General features: G+C 34.4%; 4 protein-coding genes across 4 annotated transcripts; all 4 read left to right on the top strand.

Moving 5' to 3' along the window:
- The first annotated feature begins 1,454 nt into the window (after positions 1-1,454).
- On the top strand, positions 1,455-2,095 carry LOC116141763. Its single transcript, XM_031427245.1, has 2 exons — positions 1,455-1,732; positions 2,008-2,095. Exons 1-2 carry the CDS (start codon positions 1,488-1,490, stop codon positions 2,093-2,095), a joined length of 333 nt encoding a protein of 110 aa, XP_031283105.1. The 5' UTR covers positions 1,455-1,487.
- Positions 2,096-8,879, top strand: LOC116141581 (DNA repair protein RadA-like). Its single transcript, XM_031427066.1, has 14 exons — positions 2,096-2,131; positions 2,347-2,446; positions 2,937-2,995; positions 3,172-3,243; positions 3,899-3,982; positions 4,617-4,724; positions 5,130-5,192; positions 5,676-5,756; positions 5,949-6,014; positions 6,168-6,323; positions 6,948-7,025; positions 8,108-8,146; positions 8,578-8,660; positions 8,750-8,879. The coding sequence occupies exons 1-14, from the start codon at positions 2,096-2,098 to the stop codon at positions 8,877-8,879; spliced, it is 1,155 nt and encodes a 384-aa protein (XP_031282926.1).
- Positions 8,880-8,886: 7 nt separating this feature from the next.
- On the top strand, positions 8,887-9,497 carry LOC116141762 (DNA repair protein RadA-like). Its single transcript, XM_031427244.1, has 2 exons — positions 8,887-9,021; positions 9,183-9,497. Exons 1-2 carry the CDS (start codon positions 8,920-8,922, stop codon positions 9,432-9,434), a joined length of 354 nt encoding a protein of 117 aa, XP_031283104.1. The 5' UTR covers positions 8,887-8,919; the 3' UTR covers positions 9,435-9,497.
- Positions 9,498-11,963: 2,466 nt separating this feature from the next.
- Positions 11,964-14,997, top strand: LOC116141580. Its single transcript, XM_031427065.1, has 2 exons — positions 11,964-12,047; positions 12,885-14,997. The coding sequence occupies exon 2, from the start codon at positions 12,907-12,909 to the stop codon at positions 14,995-14,997; it is 2,091 nt and encodes a 696-aa protein (XP_031282925.1). The 5' UTR covers positions 11,964-12,047; positions 12,885-12,906.
- Positions 14,998-19,260: the final 4,263 nt, after the last annotated feature.

The raw sequence follows: 19,260 nt of genomic DNA, 5'->3' as shown, positions 1-19,260 counted from the left end.
AATGTTGAACAGAAACTCAGCACAACACTTGTCAACATCGAAAATGGAAGTTGAAATAGGAGTTGATGCAATTCAGAATCAAGATGGACGGAAACCAGAAGTTCGTGATAATAGTTTATCTAAACGGAAGTCCTCATCGCAGAAAAGAAAGAGTTCGAAAATCCTGCACGAACAAAAGCATCAGGGGCAAAAACACAGGCAAGAACTGATAGAAATTTACAAGCGCCATCACAAAAAGCATCATAATAAATATCCATGAAGGAGCACGCAAACTTATAACTAGAAATACAAAAAGAGACAAACAGCCAAAGAGAGCACACAAACTCTACAAAGAAGAAAAGAAATAAGAAACTAGGATCGTGGTCCTTTCTTCTTACTCTTCTCATCGCATCGACAGATCCCAAGGATAGGAGGACTGGGATTGGAGCATGAGCCACTAGTAGCCGTTTTGATTGCCACTGTTAACCAGGGAGGACCATTGAAGGGGCAATCAACTGTGGGAAGAACAATAGCTTTTATGCATTGCTTTGTTCACATTGTGATTGGTCTACTCAACATCATCCCTCTTTGGAGAGAACCTCGTATGAAACTCTTGGTGGTTTGAGGTAGAAAAAATATTGATAAATTATGATTTAATTTTGTTTCCTTTTTTTTTTAATTTGATTTTCTTACTTATTTTAATTAGGGGTTTAATTGATTTAAGAAGTTTAAATTTAGTTAAAGTTTACTTTCTTATTTAAAGATTCCTTATTTTTAAGATTTTCTTATTTCTTATTACCATTAATGTAGTATAAATACACTTGTTATTTTACAAACAATAATCAATGAATTTAAGTTTTCAAATAAAATCTTTTATTATTTCCACTTGAGAATTTATCTCTATCGTATTTTCGGGGTTAGTCACTGAATTTCGAGTCTAGGGTTTATAACAAATATTACATGTCGTCTATGAGTCTTCCAGGCAAAGGACAATAAAGCATATTTCATTTTACATATATACATACCCTCCTTTTGAAAACTTTCGCGGTTTCTTCCCATGCAAACTCCTAACAAAACTCTAAAGTCCTCTCTTTCTTTCACATGCAATTCCCAGTAATGAAATCAGCTCTCAGATGCTTCCACTCTCCTAAACATCTTCTCCCACTCCTCAAACCAACCCATTCTCTTTCTCGCGAATTTCCTCAATTTTCCTGCCAAATCCACTCCGTACACCCTCGTCTCTGCTCCGAACCCGACTCCAGCCATCCACCCAAAACCCAGAATCTCCATGGTGTATGGTCTATTTATGATCCTGTCACTGCCGGTCTGGTTACCAAAAAGACGGTTGAAGGCAGTGAAGAAGCTCGAGAGGCGGAGCCCGTCCCGGTGCCAGAGTCGAGTGTTGGTGATGATTTGGAGAGGGTTGTGGGAAGTTAAGAAGTCAAAGTTCAGGGGATCTGGAGAAACCCCACACGAAGAAGAAGGGTAGTTTGGGCGTTGGGGACATAATGGGAAATAAGAAGAAAGGGAAGGGCAATAGTGTAAGTTGGGTTTGTGCCGACTGTGGCCACACGGAGGGGCAGTGGTGGGGGATGTGTCGATCGTGTGAGAGCGTGGGGACGATGAGGAGGTTTTCTGAAGGGGATAGTGGAAATGGACGCGTGGTGGAGCCGCAGAAGCCGGAAAAGGTGCAGCCAAAGCGTTTGCGAGATGTGAACAAGGGGATTAGTCAGTTGAATCGGAGAATTCCTCTGTAAGCAGTGAATATTTGAAGTGATATAATTGGTTTTATTTTTGTTTTTAAAAGTTTAAATTTTTTTCTCATTAATGTTTGCCTTAGAGAAATGTGAGCATGAGTTAAATTCACTTCCTGAGTGATGCTATATGTCTTGTTTGGTTTTGTCAATCTACATAAATATCGCGTACATGGAGTGGAGTGTTATAGCAAGTGACTTAACCAACTTTTGCTAGCACTTCTCTGCTTAGTGATACCCAAAAATCCCTTGGTCTTACTTGCATGTGAACCAGGTCGGAAATTTGGAACAACTGTAAGATATTGCAACCTTTGGTAATGAAGAAATCTGTGAGGGATAGTAGGGTCAAGTGGAGTGAGTAGATGGAAGACTACGAATCATTTGGGGTTTCTTCTCGTGTATTGGGTAAGTTTTAATTTGAGATTTTTTAATATGGATGAACAGATGTGATTAGTGTGGTCAATTGGGTAGAGATCGAGGGGACTGGCTTCCTTGTCAGAAAAATGAGATAATGGACTTGTGAATGTTTTGTTCATGTCAAAGTGAATCTGAAGTCTGCCTTTACAAATAGTTATATTAAGCAAAGTTTAACCCGAGATTCTTATAATGGAAGGTACTTGTGATTTCCATTTTGGTTCTTGTGTCTCTTGATATTAGGTCTGGACCCTTAGGGAATGAAGTTGCTAGGGTGCTTGGTGGTGGTCTTGTACCAGGTTTGTTTCATGTGACTGTTTCTATTTCTTATTTTCGTTAATTGCTTGGAGTTATTAACTTCCTTGTTTTCTTACTTTGTTGATGCTGAATTTATTTGATAGTGGTTATTAGAGATATGATAAAAACTCTGTATGTATTAGCTACAATTCTTGGAAGTTGGAAGCCAACCTTTTAAAATCTTATTTGGGCCTTCAATAGCATTAGATACTATACTTACCTCCCTTTGCATGTATCGCATCTTGTTGTCAGATTTACTACCTATGCGGCCTCTGTTCTCGAAATTCAGTTTTAGCCGACAAAAAGTTGCGCTGTGTTCAAAGAAATATTTATTGTAATACCTCACTATGCTATTCTGGCTGACAGCATGAATCCTTCTATTTGCAGCATCAGCTTGTTAAAAGAATGGCCTTAGTGCCTTAAGAATTTTTTCCCCTGTAAATTGGATATTTCAAATTTTATTTTTTCATTTTTATGATTGCTGGTATACAGGCTCTTTAGTTTTGGTTGGTGGCGATCCTGGTGTTGGCAAGAGCACACTGTTGTTGCAGGTATGTAATTCCTGCTGCAAGGGTTAGATTTTTTCTCATGGATCTTCATTCTATAGACAAACATATGAATTCTCTATCAAAATGCTGAGGAGTTTAATTCCTTGATTTATTGCATGATTCATTTTTGTGTAATAATAGCTTTCTTTTCATGCCAATTTTTACATTTGAACTGGCAGATGGCCGCAATAATAGCTGAAGGCCGTGATGTTGGTGAACCCGCTCCGGTTGTGTATGTCTCTGGTGAAGAGGTTAGTGTTTGCATGTTGATAATTTTCTTTTCATTCAAAGCATGACTATGTCACGTCGTATACATTTTCCAGCTTTCTAATTATTTTCCGTGTGTGTTTTGTTGTATTATAAATATTTGATTCTTTTCTTTATATACAAAATAATAGATTTTCATTTTTTTTTTATTAATAGTGGAGATGTGTTTTACAAAACGGAGAGAACTAAAGTTCTAAGGAGGGTTGACCACCCTTTTAGGCTTCTGCTTTTCTTTGTTTCTTAGGGGTCTTTTAGTTGGTCATTAAATAGCTTTTACTTTTGTAGGACCTTTGAAGAGATTGTTTGCTGCACGGTTTAATTTGTCAAACATCTAAACATATTTATGTTCACTCTTTGGAAATGAATTATAGTATTTTTATTGTTTCGTTATATCTAACTGATAGTTTGCTGAAAACTTCATCGGATGGGAGACATGCTTAAAATTCTTTGAATAGATCTTGGGTTATTTGATTCTAGGTTAGTTTCTGGAAGCCTATTTAGCATCTGGATGGGGAAATCATGCTATATGTTGTCGTTAAAAAGTTGCAATTGTGGTTTCATTATGGATATGCAGACATCAAGACACCTTTAAGACTTTAGAGTAATATTTGTTTCCCTTTTGTTTCCTCATTGTGACAGAGTGTTGAGCAAATTGGAAATAGAGCTGATCGGATGGAGATTGGAACAGACGAACTTTTCTTGTATTCCAGTACTGATGTGGAGGTCCCTATTTTTATGCCAATTTTTCTTATGACCGACTTTTCTGATCTTTTCCTCTACACAACAACACTATTATGTTTATGATTTTTATATCTGATTGACTTAATTATTATTTTCTTAAACTTGATTGTGAAAATTTGCCTTTTTGTACCGTTTTGATTATATGTAACATGAGTGCATTGTGAGGGATAAGGAGCAATCATTTCTTCCTATCCACCCCTCCTTTGGTGATTTGTGTATTTACATCAAATCAACTTTTTTCTTTGCAATTACTTAACTTCATCTGTACTTGCACCAAAATATCTGTTATAAATGGGTGCAGAGAAGATTTTTGTTTAAGAATGTTTGTTTATGTAATACTGTCATGATCTTCTAATTTTTTTGGATGCCAAGAAGATTTTTGGTTCAGAAAGTTTGTTTGTATTATGCATGTCATGATCAAATAATTTTTTTTCTTATGCAGAAAGTAGTATAGAACTAAGTATTCTTTGAGTGCTATCTTTGTAATTGGCTGATACATTTCCTCAGCTGCCAAATTTGTTAGCTTTATCATGAAAGCAAATATTATGTTTAGTTTTTTGGATCTGGAGCATCATGGAGGATACCCAAAATAATTGGTATCTTTTTCTGATTTCAGGACATATTAGAAAAAGTTCAGCCCCTCTCCCCTCGGGTGCTAATAATTGATTCAATTCAAACAGTTTATTTAAAGAAAGTTAACCGAAGGGCTGGAGGGCTCATACAGGTTGATTTTTATAGTCTATAGTCCTGCCAAGTCTGAATGCATGTTTTAGCTTAATCTGTTTGACTTATATGCTGCTTCTATTATGATCTTTGTGAGATGATGTATGAAATGACATAGCTCAAAGGATTCTTTAATTGTAACAACCTATTTCTAGTTGATAACAACTGTAAAAATTTCTCATTTGTGAAATAATTTTGCATTATATTCAAATTTTAACCTTGCTCTGCAACCCAACTGTTAACATTTCTGAATAGAAATGAGAAGAATTAAGGATGGCAGACTTTGTACTTTCGGGTTCTTAACATGAGCGTTGCAACTGATGTTATATTTATTTCGGTTAATCTTATAGGGTGGTTTTGTGATTGCATTTTCTTCTGAGTATAACATTGTATTGGTGTACAACAGGTGAAGGAATGTATTTTGGCCTTGCTACGTTTTTCAAAGAAGTCCAACATCCCAATTCTTTTGGTGAGAACACATTAAGTTTATTGAATTCTTTTTAAACTCAATTTAATAGAGTGAGAGCACTTTCACAATTAATGGGAAAATGTGATACTAGGTGTTTGAAATGTGTTATGTTAAATTCTAAGCATATGCTACATGAATGTTGAATCTATTGATCAGTTGTTCCTTATTTGGTGGCCGATGTACAACTCTAAATTATTTCTGTTTTTACTTATCTACAAAGGAACTACAGCGAGTTTTTTTTTTTGGTAATGATCTCTCGGCTTTCGATTTGTTGCTGTTTAATTTTATATTTACATTTAGGACCTTGTTTCATCAAAATAATTGTTTGTGTAGATTGATGGCTTATTTCTAGGTGTTCATGTGAATGTTTTCTACCTGTAATTTTTGTAATCAAATTGCATGGGTTGAACATGGTTAATATTATAGGCTGATCTCTTATGCTTCTGCTCTTTTCTCACTTTTCCCTCTCTTCTGTTTATTCAGGCTGGGCATGTGACAAAATCTGGTGACATAGCTGGGCCTCATGTTCTCCAGCACATTGTTGATGCTGTCTTATATGTGGAAGTTTGTACCTTAAAACAATTTCTTTTCTTCGTAGTTGATTTTGTTGGCTTTTAAGAATTTTTTATTTTTTATTGATGCGTTTCATTCTAGTTGTTTGCTGATTGCCAGGAAGTCCTTATTTTATGAATCATACTTTGCTTAATGCCATGAAGAAAATCTCTGAGTGTTTGTGTTTTTGAATGCTAATCTTAGGGTGAGAAGTGCTCATCTTATCGTCTGCTTCGAGCTCTGAAGAATCGTTTCGGGTCCATTGATGAGGTAATAATGATTTTATAGATGATGGCAGTTCGAACAGGTGCTAGTATATGCAGATAATTTATTAACATAACAAAGATGGAGTTTATTTTCTTACTCAATATGGAGAAAATATTATCTTATCGACCATTGTTGAGGATTTATCTTTACTTTCAGATTGGGGTATTTGAAATGTCTCAATTAGGAATGCAAGTTGTTACAAACCCCAGTCAGATGTTTTTAAGTGAGCAGCACTCAGATTCTGATGTTTTAGCTGGACTTGCTGTTGCTGTTATTATGGATGGTACTCGGACATTCCTTACTGAAATTCAGGTGCTTTCCAATGTTTTTATAAATTGTTAGCTTTTTCCACATTTGCTACTTCTTGTAACACGTTTTAGAATGGTAAGTCCAATTTAATGAATATGGTAAACTTGTTTAGTTTCCAGATCTATTATGTTATAACATTATATTAAGGATAATCAAACATTCTAAAAGGCTTATAATTGATGTACTTAAATAGTTATTTGTACTCGTTTGTGTCACTGTGTTGTGCTTATATGTTTTCCAATTTTTATTTTTACTGATTATGTACGTATGGTACAGACCTACTATTAGTATTCTGTGGTGCTGTCTTTTAGTGTACTTCTGTGCGTCCTTTTTTCTTGTAATTTAGACTTGCAGAGTTAAAAGTAAATAATTTGTGGATGTGTGTTAAACCAACAGCTTCAAGGGGTGGAAAATCCATCTAAGATAAGTTTTATTTTGGGAGGTTAAGAATTTTTTGGTGGAATTTCTTAAGTTGAGTGAGCTAAGATGTCAGATTTTATGGTTATCCTGTTGCTTTGTTAGCCAATGTTTAGTATTCTTTTTGGCCTAAACTTCTTAAAAATTTCTGACTTATAGTTTCCTTGCATGTACTTAAATGTTTGATCGACTTTCTGGATTTTCATGTAGGATTTATGTTTGTCTGGCTACGGATTTTCAAAACATGTCAATGGTATCAAAGCAAGCAGAGCTGACATGATTATTGCAGTAAGTACTAACTTAAGTTCTTCTGTCATCACATGCATGCCATAGTAGTTGTGTTTCTCTTCCTATAGAAAAGAAATTTTCTCTTAAAAGGTATTGTTGTGCTTCACTGTATTTGCTGATTACGTATTTGCTGTTTCTAATAGTTTCTTATCAGAGTAGCTATAGTTGTTAGATGACTAGACCACTTAAACTATTTCTAGTTTCCAGGCTAGGAAGGCCTATATGAATCGAGGAAGTTATTTTTGAGAATGTCTTGCCATTTATGAGACATTAAGCTTCACATAGGCATTGATTGAATAGTTCAGTACCAAAAAACCCCATTTAGTTACTTAGGAAGCATACAGGCAAAACATTTAACACAATGTTTAATAGTTGGTTTAAAATTTGAATTAATAAAAAGCATAAATTGGTGCATGTTTGGTTCCCTGGTTACAGAAAATGTTTTTTTTTTTTTTTTTCCCTCTAAACGATCATGTGTTATCTGCAGCAGACAACTTATTTAGCTAACAATGTGTAGAGACTGCTTTCATACTTTTGTCAGAACACCCTGATGAGTTACTATCAAGAACATGTTTATGTCATTTTCTGCTTTACCAGAGATTATTTTGAATGAACACAATTTCTTTTCATGTGACTGAGTAAAAATATATCAACTTTCATGACGAGGTATAAATACTCTAAGCTTAGCATTCAAAACTTATACTACAACTTACACCTGTACAAATGGATACCAGAATTTAGAAAACGAAACTTGTGCTCTGTACACATTCTTGAAAAAATGTTTTTAGAAACAGAAAAAAAAAGCGCTGCTAAATATACCTTATATTTAAATTGATCCAACATCAACAAAACCTAATTCCATCATATCCAGTATGGTATTCATTTTCAGGAAATGGTATTCAAAATGTTATTTCCATATTCCTTCATCTTTTTTAGGACAATTTAAAAGTTCAGGACTCATTTGTTATGATGTTACTTTTCCAAATTGATTTAATGTATTTTATACTTCTGTCTAACAAGTAATCTTTAGCATGTTGCATTCAAAAGCATTCAATTGTGACAACTTCTCTCTGGAATTATAGGTTCTCATGGAGCAAGCTGGTCTGCAGCTTCGAGAAAACGTAAGTTTCTTAACATACTATTTATCTTTTCATAAATGATTTCCTTATCACTATTTACTCTTTTCTCCCATAATTTCAAAAGGGACTTTTATCATGTTAGGGTCTTCTATAATTCATTCTTTCCTTTGTTTTTGATCTACATGTGCACCATGTGCAGGCATAATAAATATTTTGAAATTGGTACTTCTAAATTGTTATACATACAATCATACATTCACCAGATGCATTGGCGATTTTCATGTCTAAATATATGGTATTTGTAAGCAATGGAAAATACCTAATAGACCCTTCATTGGCTGTACTTTATTTAGAGGATGCCATAAGCTTTGTGGTTATAGTTATTTTCTAGTTACTGTATGGCCTACTGTTTTTTACTTCTTTTGTTTACTTTTATATTTGATTTTTCGTTCTTTTAAATCTTTTTACACCAGGCCATATTTCTAAATGTTGTTAGTGGGATGGCCCTGACAGAGACTTCTGGGGATCTTGCTGTAGCAGCAGCAATTTGTAGCAGGCATGTGTTTTCAGTAGCTGGTCCATTGCTTACCTCTTCAACTAATTCTTATGTTCTCTCTATATATGGGTTTATACATTTTCTCTTAGCTTTTGGTATCTTTCGGTTTATCCCACACATTATAATTATGACATGGAGATATCTTTACATTACTACCATGATTTATGCAAGATAATCTTGATTGATTTTGCTTTGAGTCATGTTTCTGTGGTTCTCTAGTTTATGTGTATGCTGCAGGCACTTTATTTTTCCTGAACAAATGAAAGCTAATCTTCTTCTCTTATTCAGTTTCTTGGGGCTTCCTATTCCTAATGGCATTTTATTCATAGGCGAAATTGGCCTTGGTGGTGAGCTTCGCATGGTGAGCACAAATCTAATCTCTAAATTCGAAGTGACTTTCCACGACATTATTACATATATGCTTGCACAGTCGGGGCACATGCCTTCTTAGATTCTTGTTTCTAGTTTAGCAAGTCTCTGTTTTCACACTTTATGGTTCTATTCCCTATTGCAATATTATAGGTACCGGGAATGGAGAAAAGGGCGAGTACAGTGGCAAGACTAGGATATGAAAAATGTATTGTCCCCAAATCAGCCGAGAAATCTCTAGCAAGTATAGCTTTGGAGAAGATGAAAATCATAGGCTGCAAGAATCTGAAAGAGGTCTTCAACATTGTGTTCCCATCGCCATCTAGTTGGCGACCATTCTCACATTTTTTGTGTTATTGGGGTATAGTAAATGAAAACCCTCCAAGAAACTTGTATATAACATAAAGTGTAAAATTGCTAAGCTAAGCTTGTTTTCAGAAAATGCGGGGGTTTATAATTATTTTCGTATTCTGCTTAATGCATTGCATTTTGGCAATTATCTTTTGTGTTCATGAGCTTTCTTTTCTGTTTAAACATTCCCATTTTGAGAAGAGTAGTAAAGGGTCAGCATATTTTCCAAATTTTGAAACAACTTTAAACAAATATTTCAGGAATCTGCTTTTCTTAATATTCTGCAAGTACTCGCTCTTCACTGAAATACAGGTAAAGCAAGCAATGGAATTGTAAAAGCAGTTGCAAATAGTTTGCTTGAAAGAAATTCCATGTCTGAACGAAACGGAAAGACAATCGGAATAGCTTTGAAAAAACTTCACGAATACCTAAACCAGCATCACCGCAAGGTATCACTTTTCCCATTTATTCTCCCCAGTTTTTGGATCAACTATTTTCCTTGAGCTTTTCAAATGCTCTGCAGAACCTATCTATTAAAAGCAGAAACTGTGTCCTGGGTATCAAGCAGAACATCTTGAATTCTGTAATTCTTTGCAAAACCATGTAATTCTAGAATATTTTGTTTAAATATATTTAATATAGGAATATTTAGTTTTCCTTGAAATAGGTTGTTTCCTAGTTTAAGGGATTTTTTTCCTCATTTTTATATAGTCACTTTACCTATATATACCGTCTCCACATCATAGAGGAATATACAATGTTAATAGAGATGATCACTGGAGCTCTTATCCGGTTAGTAATTATAATGTCTCAAATGATTAGTTACAGTACGTGTAAACTAATCCGATCATCCCCAGTTAAAAAAGAAACGAATATGTAAGTGAATTATTAAGAAACCACTGTTTAAGTTTAACGGACATGTAAATTTTACTTCAACAAAAAGTTAAAGTTTGTGATTTATAGATTCACGAAAAGTAAAAAAATGGAATGGAGAATGATCTTTAGCTACAGAGTAATGTTAAGTTTCACGTGTTTAAAGATGCTAAAAAAGCTAAGTCCACAGTAGGAGGAGGTCCTACCTGTCTCTGTCCTCCCCTAGTTTATTTCTTTGCCCTTTGGTGAGAAAGGTAAAAGAAATAATCATATCAATCAAAGTTGTGTGTTAGAGATTATATAATATTAATTGATAAACACACATTGGAAACATAAGGATTATGACTTATGGATAAAATGAGGTAATTACAGTCTAGATCTTTGTATATACAGTAAAAATACTTTTATAGTGATTATGGTGACATCAAACTAATTTATTATTATAAGGAGATTATAACTTAATAGAAGTATAGTTATAAAAATTGTTATTTTGATTTCTTATTTTATAATTTACCTTTTAATAGTATGTATTAAGATTTTAATTCATTGTTTGTAATCATTGCTGCAATTAGACAAAAAGAGAAATGAGATAATTCTGAGGATGATAGTACAAAATACAAAAAGTTTCATGTTAAGAAACTCTAAACATGCTTGAGAAGCTAGAAATATTTTGACTTCAATAAAAAGGTGTCCATACCAGCGAGTTATTACGTATCCGCAGAAATATTTTGACTTCAATAAGAATGTGTCCATACCAGCGAGTTATTATGTATCCGCATGTTAAAAGATATGGTAACAACTTTAAAACATAAATCATTGTACCAAATAATTTTATATAAATATTTTATTTTATCTTAAACCTTTGATGTAACATAACATATATATATTTTTAATATAAATATAATAAATTTTTATGTGGAGACAATTTTCTTAAAACGGGAATTAAGAATATTATAACTTATTACAATGTGAAGTTTATTCTTATTTAAAACTATCTCAAGTTGGAACTATAATTTTTTATTACTAGATAGAGGTTATTCCTATATAGAGTATCATTATAGAAAGTTTTTTTTTTTTTTTTTTTAAGTAATCGGGGTGTTTAGGCTAGCTTACGCTCACCTCAATTAATTTTAGAACCCCGTTGGACACCCTATAAGTCTAAAGGAACAGGTAAACCACAATGTTATTACTAGATAGAGGTTATTCCTATATAGAGTATCGTTATAGAAATTTTTTTTTTTTTTTTTTTTAAATAATCGGGGTGTTTAGGCTAGCTTGCGCGCACTTCAATTAATTTTAGAACCCCGTTGGACACCTTATAAGTCTAAAGGAACAGGTAAACCACAATGTTATTGTGGTAGGTAGTTTTAAGATTTGAACCAAAAAATTCAAGGAAATGAGCAAACCTCTTTAATCGCCAGACTAACCCCTTGAGGTTTATAAAGAGGTTTTACTATAAACACAACCTATATATTTTAGCTTTTGCTCAAATGCTTTGCTTCATCACTAATCCAGGTACTAAATTCTTTCCTTGCTCAATCGCCAACCTAGCTTTTGCAATAAAAAAGCAGCTTGATTCTGCATAATTAAGCTTTAATATACTTCTTTCCACAGTTCCATCTACACTAGCTATTGTGTTACTGACATATTAGATTCAACACTTGCTTTTCTAGATTCAAAATTTGAGTTACGACACTTTGTGGTTCTTCAGGCAACAATATCAGAGACAGCCCAATTAATCTACCTGCATCTGAATTGCAACTTCTTTAATTGGGTGAATTTATATTTTTTCTGGTAAGCCAGCCATATTTTATTACAACAGCATTCCTACATCTATCGTAAAATTACTTTTAGCATGTCTAGTTTTATTCAAATACGTACAAGCATGAACTTTCCAAGTATGTTCAAAATAGATTTTTTTTTTTTTTTTTGGGTAAACCCGATAATTGAATAAAAAAAAGAGAAAGAACAAATATTATGTAGAAATATGTAGAAAATCAATATTAAATTTTCTTAATAACATCACTGTCTCTCTCTATTGGGTTCACTTGGACTCACTGAAAATTTGAGATTAATTAAAATAGATTTATATTTTATAGTAATTAATAAATTTGATCACACTTAAATTTATATTTGTCCCGCTGAAATTTATATTAACTAACAATTTTTCACATTTTCTCTATTCTTCATTTCCTTTCCTCTTTTCTTATTCCTTTGGTTGGATTAATTAAGAAAGACTACTTTTTTAGAGATCACAAGGTAAGATGATACTTATTTTTTGTTATTTTTGCTTAAAAATCTCTTCTTTTATCTTTTTAATTGATGAAAGATCACGAGTTATACATATAATTAACATAATTGCATATTGAAGGTGTTGGGTTTAGTTAATTTTGGGTAATATGTGTGGTTTTTATGCAACGTTTTTATAATATGAAAAATTGTTAAGGACAATTATATAATTGATAATTTGATATGTATAACTTTTAAAATTAATTTTTTAGATTACATTTTTGTATGCTTATTACTTCAATATATAATTTATTATAAATTTATCAACTTAAAAATTTTGACTTCATTGACTAAAAATCTTGGCACGTCAATCGATTTGAGTTGCTCGTTTTAATTTTTCAGGAAAATATCATAGGAGGTCAAAATGCAGCATCTTGTAGACGAATTCAGCAAGCTTTGGAATGGATGGGAAATCCGAATGTTGATTTTACTTAGCCTTTTTTTACAATACATTCTCATCATATTTGGTTCACGACGAAAATATATAGCAAGAACCTGGATACAGATCCTAGTTTGGCTAGCATATATGTCAGCAGATTGGGTGGCAACTGTTGCCTTAGGCATCCTTGCCAGAAACAGTGGGGATTTTAAAAATAATTATTCGAAATCAAACCACCTGCTCCAAGCATTTTGGGCACCATTCCTTCTTCTACACCTTGGTGGCCCGGGCACTATCACCGCTTACTCTTTAGCAGACAATAACTTGTGGCTAAGACATTTTCTTGGGCTGCTTGTCCAAGTTGGTGTAGCGTTTTATGTCATCGTCAGGTCTTGGAGCAACAATGCCATAACATTTCTTGCCATTCCAGTTTTTATTACCGGAATTATTAAGTATGGCGAGAGGACTTGGGTTCTCAGATCTTCGAGCACCAAGCAATTCAGAGATTCCTTGCTCTCTGATCCTAATCCTGGACCTGATTATGCTAATTATGTGGAAGCATTTGAATCCACCATTGTGGAGCCTGATTCACTTGATGAAGCAAGGGTCCCGCAGCCAGAAATTAATCCCGGGGTTGATTATCTGCGTTTAGCTGATAACCTATTCAATAGGTTCCAATATCTCTTTGCTGATCTTATCCTCGGAACTAATGAGCGAATCGATTGCAACAAAATTATTCCCGAGAAGTCACCTGAAGACGCCTTCAAGCCGATAGCAGTTGAGCTTGGATTCATGTACGATGTGCTCTACACCAAGGCGACTATTTCTTATTCGCAGAAAGGAATAATTCTCAGGTTCATTAGCTTCTTTTCTGCAATATGTGTATTAGTTGCCTTCTGTCTCATCATTGACAAGCATGCTCTCCCCTTAGTTGACATTATTATAACTTACTTGTTGATAATTGGAGCTCTTGTTCTTGAAGTTTACGGATTCATCCTACTTATTATCTCTGATTGGACAAAGCTTTGGTTGAGCAAGAACAAGAATCCACTCGCTAATCTCATTCGTGCTGTTACTTCTCCTTTTGAGCCACTTTTTACTAAACGTGCGAGGTGGTCAGGATCCATGGCACAATACAACCTAATTAGTGGTTGCTTGAAGCCAGCCAAATGTCTCGCAGTTCAGAAGTTATTTGGCATCCAGGAAACGTTAGAGAAGTACCACTACAGAACTTGGAAGACCATTGATGTTCGTTTCCAGAAATCGATCTGTGAGCAGCTCCGGGAGAAAGGTAATCAAATTCAGTGCCCTCAATTTGACATAAAAGAAAATTTCAAGCCATTAATGGCTCAGAGAGGTGATTATGTACTTGCAAACAAGGGCATTCTTGAAGACTTTAAGTGGTGTACAACTTCTGTAGAATTCGACCATAGCCTCCTTCTTTGGCATATTGCTACTGATCTCTATTACCATGATATAGCAGATGATTTTGACAGAAATAAAGAGTTCTATCAGATAAGCAAAGGGTTGTCAGATTACATGTTATATCTTCTAGTTTTCTGTCCATCTATGTTGCCCAAAGGTATTGGTGAGATAAGGTATAGAGATACATGTGCTGAGGCTAGGAGATTTTTTAAACAGAGAATGTCGACATCCCAAAAGATTAAAGAAGCTTGCAAGGCGTTGCTCCAAGTGAACACTAATGTTCCAATGGAAAAAATAAAAGGAGATAGAAGTCAATCTGTGCTATTTTATGGATGTAAGCTTGCTAAGCAATTGAAATCATTGGAAAGACAAGATGAAGTATGGGAGATGATTAGTCAAGTGTGGGTGGAAATGTTGACATATGCCGCAAGCCGTTGCCAATGGAAAGAACATGGTCAACAACTTACAAAAGGAGGAGAGCTTCTCACTCATGTTTGCCTCCTTATGGCACATATTGGCTTAAGTGATCAATTTCAAATTCAGAAGGACTACATTAACCGTCTCGACTCCTCAGTCCTTGATCAAGTATTCAGGAATAAGTGTTTCTTGTGCTTTCTTGGTTGTACGTTATGCACTAAGCATTTGGTTTGATCATTTTTACTATTTTGTACATTGATGTCTTAATAAAGAACATAGTCTACTATTGAGAAAGTTTATAATATCACAGTCGTATTACATCAGTATATCATATATGCATTTAATTTTATAATTATCAATCAAATTAATTATGCGATAGATGAAAGGGAAAAAAAAAATTAACATAAAGACATCTTTGAAAAGAATAAATCGAAGAATTCAAAGCAGTCCAATTCGAGCTTTTTTTTGATATAGCTAGAGGTCTCGAGTGATCAGCTTCCAATATCAGAATAGCTTCCCAACTAAACTTGATGCTAATCCATTTAGGCCAGTAAAAGTGAACTGAAGCCTGCGAAGAATTGTCATGTGACAGGTACAAATTTTAGAATTTTAATTAATTAAAATTCATTAATTATTATTTGGTCCTGCACTTTTATATATTATTATATAATGTTTAACTACTGAACACTTTCTCAATAGTTGATCAGTTATCCTTAGCAGTTGTCTTTGATGGAAAGACTTAGGTGTACTTTAAAAGGGGAACAATTATAGGTCCCTAATACACGCAATTAATTCTGATATTCCCAAAACCATTGTTCTGAGAATTGCAGTACATTGAAAGAATCTGTAAACTTTGAAGAAGTGATTTGGCTATATACATGTTTATTGATATGAATAAAATGTTTAACAACTAAATCTCTGTTAGAAACGATAAATGTTATTGTTTATAAAAACAATAACATGTCAAAATCAAAATCAGCAATCATGTTTAGGAATGAAGGTGTAGATTTACGGGAAAATTGCTTAGTATTTTAATTTTTTTTAATTATAAATAAAAGGAACTGCCAAAAGCAATTCAATGACAAACCAAACATTGATTGAGAACTTATTTCATTAACAGAATTTAGTACTTTCTGTTTCAAGAACATGAATGAACTTTTTGCCATTGATCAATACCAGTTGTTCCTTCATTGCTTTTGCAATACCTTGTATTTTATGGAATTTTTTCAGTTTGATCTGGTTATTTTGGGGTTAAAGTGTTATATTTTGAAGCATCTAAGGGAGTAGGGATACTAGAAACAGAGAGGACTAAATTAAAATTTGCCAGATTTTTTTATGAGCTGTGATCCTTCAAAGAAAAGAACAGAGGGAAAATGGAGAAGAGAAAGAGAGAAAGAAGAAAAGAAAGGAAAGAAAGGGAGAGAAAGGAAGAAACCGAGAGAGAGAGAGAGCGATGAAAGTAGCCAGAAAAGTGGTTGTCCGTGGGCAAATTTCGAAAGGAAAGAAAGGGAAAGAAAGGAAGAAATCGAGAGAGAGAGAGAGAGAGAGAGAGAGAGAGAGAGAGAGAGAGAGAGAGAGAGAGAGAGAAGAGAGGAGTAGAGAGCGATGAAATTAGTCAGAAAAGTGGTCGTCAGTGGGCAAATTTCGACGATCGAAAAGAGTGAAGGAAGAATGATCAAATGGAAGGTGAGTTTGTTGACCAAAAGGGATGCAGATGCAAAAGTGTTAAGTAGCACTACAAGCAATATATTATATTGTAACAAAATTAATTTTATTATATGTTATTTTGTCATGAGTAATGTTGTGAGGTGGCAATTGATTTATGCCCACGTGGAAGTCAAAATACAACTTGGGCAGTCAAAGTTATTATGCTAAAAGCTAAGGGGCAATTCTGTCATATCTAGTCTTCAATAAACCTAATCCAAATTAGGTTTTGCTCATTTTCAGTTTCTCTCGAGCTTTCTCTCTTGGTTAACAGAGAGAGAAAGTTTGTTACGAACTGCTGGATGCGCTAGAAATCTAAAGAGCGTTGATGGAATCAACGGTGGTGCTAGGGTCTTAGATGGATTATTCTTTCTGTTACACTTTCTGTATAAATCTGTCACTAACATTTGGTTATTGTGTGTTATGTATGAAAGGTGAGGAGATTTGGGGTTTTACAGAGGGGTTTTGTGCACTGTGTAAAGGGTGAGCGTATATCTCTGTAAGGTTCTCTATTCTCATAGTAAAATCTGCTTATTGCCCTGGAGAGTGGATGTAGATAATCTGTAAAGATTACTGAACCACTATAAATCATTGTGTCTTTTATTTTCCAGTTTATTATCTATTTATTCTTTGTGATTTATCTGCTGTGTTGGATGTTGGTTTGCTATTGGTTTTTCATTTGGTCTCTTTAATTGCAACAAGTGGTATCAGAGCTAGGTTCTCATTCTAGCACCTAGGGTTTTTCTAGGTTAAGAGATCTTTTGTGAATCTGAAGCATCTAGGCTTAGATCTGGTTTTCTGTTTACAGCTGCAATTTTTTTAGGGTTTCTATTTAGTCTCGGGTAAATTAGGGCTTTTTACTCTGGGCATTTGTGAGGGGTAGGAACCTGACAAATCTAAGTTTGAGGTGGAGAAATTCACAGGGGATAATGATTACGGATTGTGGAAGATGAAAATGAGGGCTATCTTAGTTAAGGATGGTCTGTTTGATACTTTAGAGGGTGAGGATAGTTTACCAGACTCCCTATCTGAGAAGGAGAAGAAAGACTTGTTAGATAAACCCCACAGTACCTTAATCCTAGGTTTAGGGGATAAGGTCTTAAGGGAAGTTAAGAAAATGACCACATCAGTTGAAATTTGGGAAAAAACTAGACTCTTTATACCTGTCAAAGTCCTCTCCTAATAGGTTAGTTTTAAAACAGAAACTGTTCAGTTTTAAAATAGATGAAAACAAAATATTAGGAGAAAACATGAATGACTTTATGAAACTTGTACAGGATCTAGAAGGGCTTAGTGTTAAGGTTGAGGATGAAGATCAAGCAGTGATCCTTATAAACTCACTTCCAAAAATCTTTTCTAATTTTGTGGACACCCTTAAGTATGGCAGACAAACCTTTAAACTAGATGAAGTAGTGGTAGCAATTACTACTAAGGATGCTGAATTTAAAAAGGAAGGTAAACTAGATGGTGAGGGGTTTTATGTAAGAGGAAGATCTGATAAGAAAGGCCACAAGAAGGGGAATTTCAGGGGTAGATCAAAATCTAAGTCTAAATTCATTAGGAAATGTTTTCATTGTCATAAGGAAGGTCATTTTAAGAGGGACTGTCCTGATATAAAGAAAAAGTCAGGGGAAAAGGATGATAGCGGGAGTGTAGATATAGCTTCTGATGGTTATGAGAGTTCTGATGTGTTAGTAGTTTCTAAAAATGAAACTGATGTTGAATGGGTACTTGATTCTGGCTGTTCTTTCCACATGAATCCAAATAGGAGTATTCTGTCAAACTTTAAGAAACTAGAGTCTAGGAAGGTGTTGATGGGAAATAATGCAGTTTGTAGAGTCTTAGGAATGGGAGATGTAAGGCTGAATTTGCATGATGGAAGTTCAAAATGGCTTACTGATGTTAGATACATACCAGAGCTCAAAAGAAACTTAGTTTCTTTAGGAAGTCTAGACTCAATTGGCTATAGTTATAAAGCTCAAGGTGGAGTCCTTAAAGTAACTAAAGGGTCCTTAGTTGTAATGAAGGGTGAGATAAGGAATGGGCTGTATATTCTAAATGGTTCAACCATCACTAGAATAGCAGCAGTATCCTTATCTCAAAAGTCTAATAAGACAACTTTATGGCATAGGAGGTTAGGGCATATTAGTGAAAAAGGAATAGTTGAGCTGGGTAAGCAAAAGGTTCTAGGAGGAGATAAATTAGAGAAGCTGGTTTTCTGTGATCACTGCATTTATGGGAAGATGAACAAAATCAAATTTAGTGTGGGAAGCCACTGTTCTAAGGCTATTTTAGACTATATCCATTCAGATATATGGGGACCAACTAAATATCCATCTTTGGGAGATTGTAGATATTTCATCAGCATCATAGATAGAGCTGGGCAGGGACCGATCCCTTACGGGCCCAGGCCTGGGCCCATTTGGGACTGGTCCTAAATGGGACCAGTCACTCATGGGCCTGGGACCAGTCCTAGGCCCATGAGAAAAACCAGGACTCGGACCAAGCCCTAGGCCTGGTCGGGACTGGTCCTATGGGCTTGGATAATTTTTTTTCCCCTGATATTTTTTTTTATATTTTAGAGGCAAAATGAAGTCTTATAAGGGGTTTTTAGTATTTTTTAGGGGTTGATTAGTAAGTTTCTCAAAATTTAATTAATTTGAAAAAATAATAAATTAATAGTTAATTTTAATTTTTAACATAAATGTAATATTCACATTTCACACATTCACGCTTCACAAATAAACAATTAAATAATTTTTTATTAAATTATTCATCTTCAATTTCATCATC

Source organism: Pistacia vera, unplaced genomic scaffold (genome assembly GCF_008641045.1).
Source record: "Pistacia vera cultivar Batoury unplaced genomic scaffold, PisVer_v2 Contig40, whole genome shotgun sequence".
NCBI classification, from domain to species: domain Eukaryota; kingdom Viridiplantae; phylum Streptophyta; class Magnoliopsida; order Sapindales; family Anacardiaceae; genus Pistacia; species Pistacia vera.
Note: the sequence above shows the minus strand (reverse complement) of the source record. Positions and strands in the feature narration are given on the sequence as shown.

What these genes read in the sequence shown, in the direction of transcription:
- LOC116141763 (XM_031427245.1), top strand. Translation starts at nt 1,488, where the DNA reads ATGGGAAATAAGAAGAAAGGGAAGGGCAATAGTGTAAGTTGGGTTTGT. An exon ending in TTGAATCGGAGAATTCCTCT is followed by an intron (nt 1,733 to 2,007) that starts GTAAGCAGTGAA and finishes CATGTGAACCAG; the next exon opens with GTCGGAAATTTGGAACAACT.
- LOC116141581 (XM_031427066.1), top strand. Translation starts at nt 2,096, where the DNA reads ATGGAAGACTACGAATCATTTGGGGTTTCTTCTCGT. An exon ending in TGGTGGTGGTCTTGTACCAG is followed by an intron (nt 2,447 to 2,936) that starts GTTTGTTTCATG and finishes GCTGGTATACAG; the next exon opens with GCTCTTTAGTTTTGGTTGGT. An exon ending in GGGCTGGAGGGCTCATACAG is followed by an intron (nt 4,725 to 5,129) that starts GTTGATTTTTAT and finishes GGTGTACAACAG; the next exon opens with GTGAAGGAATGTATTTTGGC.
- LOC116141762 (XM_031427244.1), top strand. Translation starts at nt 8,920, where the DNA reads ATGAAAGCTAATCTTCTTCTCTTATTCAGTTTCTTGGGGCTTCCTATT. An exon ending in TTGGTGGTGAGCTTCGCATG is followed by an intron (nt 9,022 to 9,182) that starts GTGAGCACAAAT and finishes GCAATATTATAG; the next exon opens with GTACCGGGAATGGAGAAAAG.
- LOC116141580 (XM_031427065.1), top strand. Translation starts at nt 12,907, where the DNA reads ATGCAGCATCTTGTAGACGAATTCAGCAAGCTTTGGAATGGATGGGAA.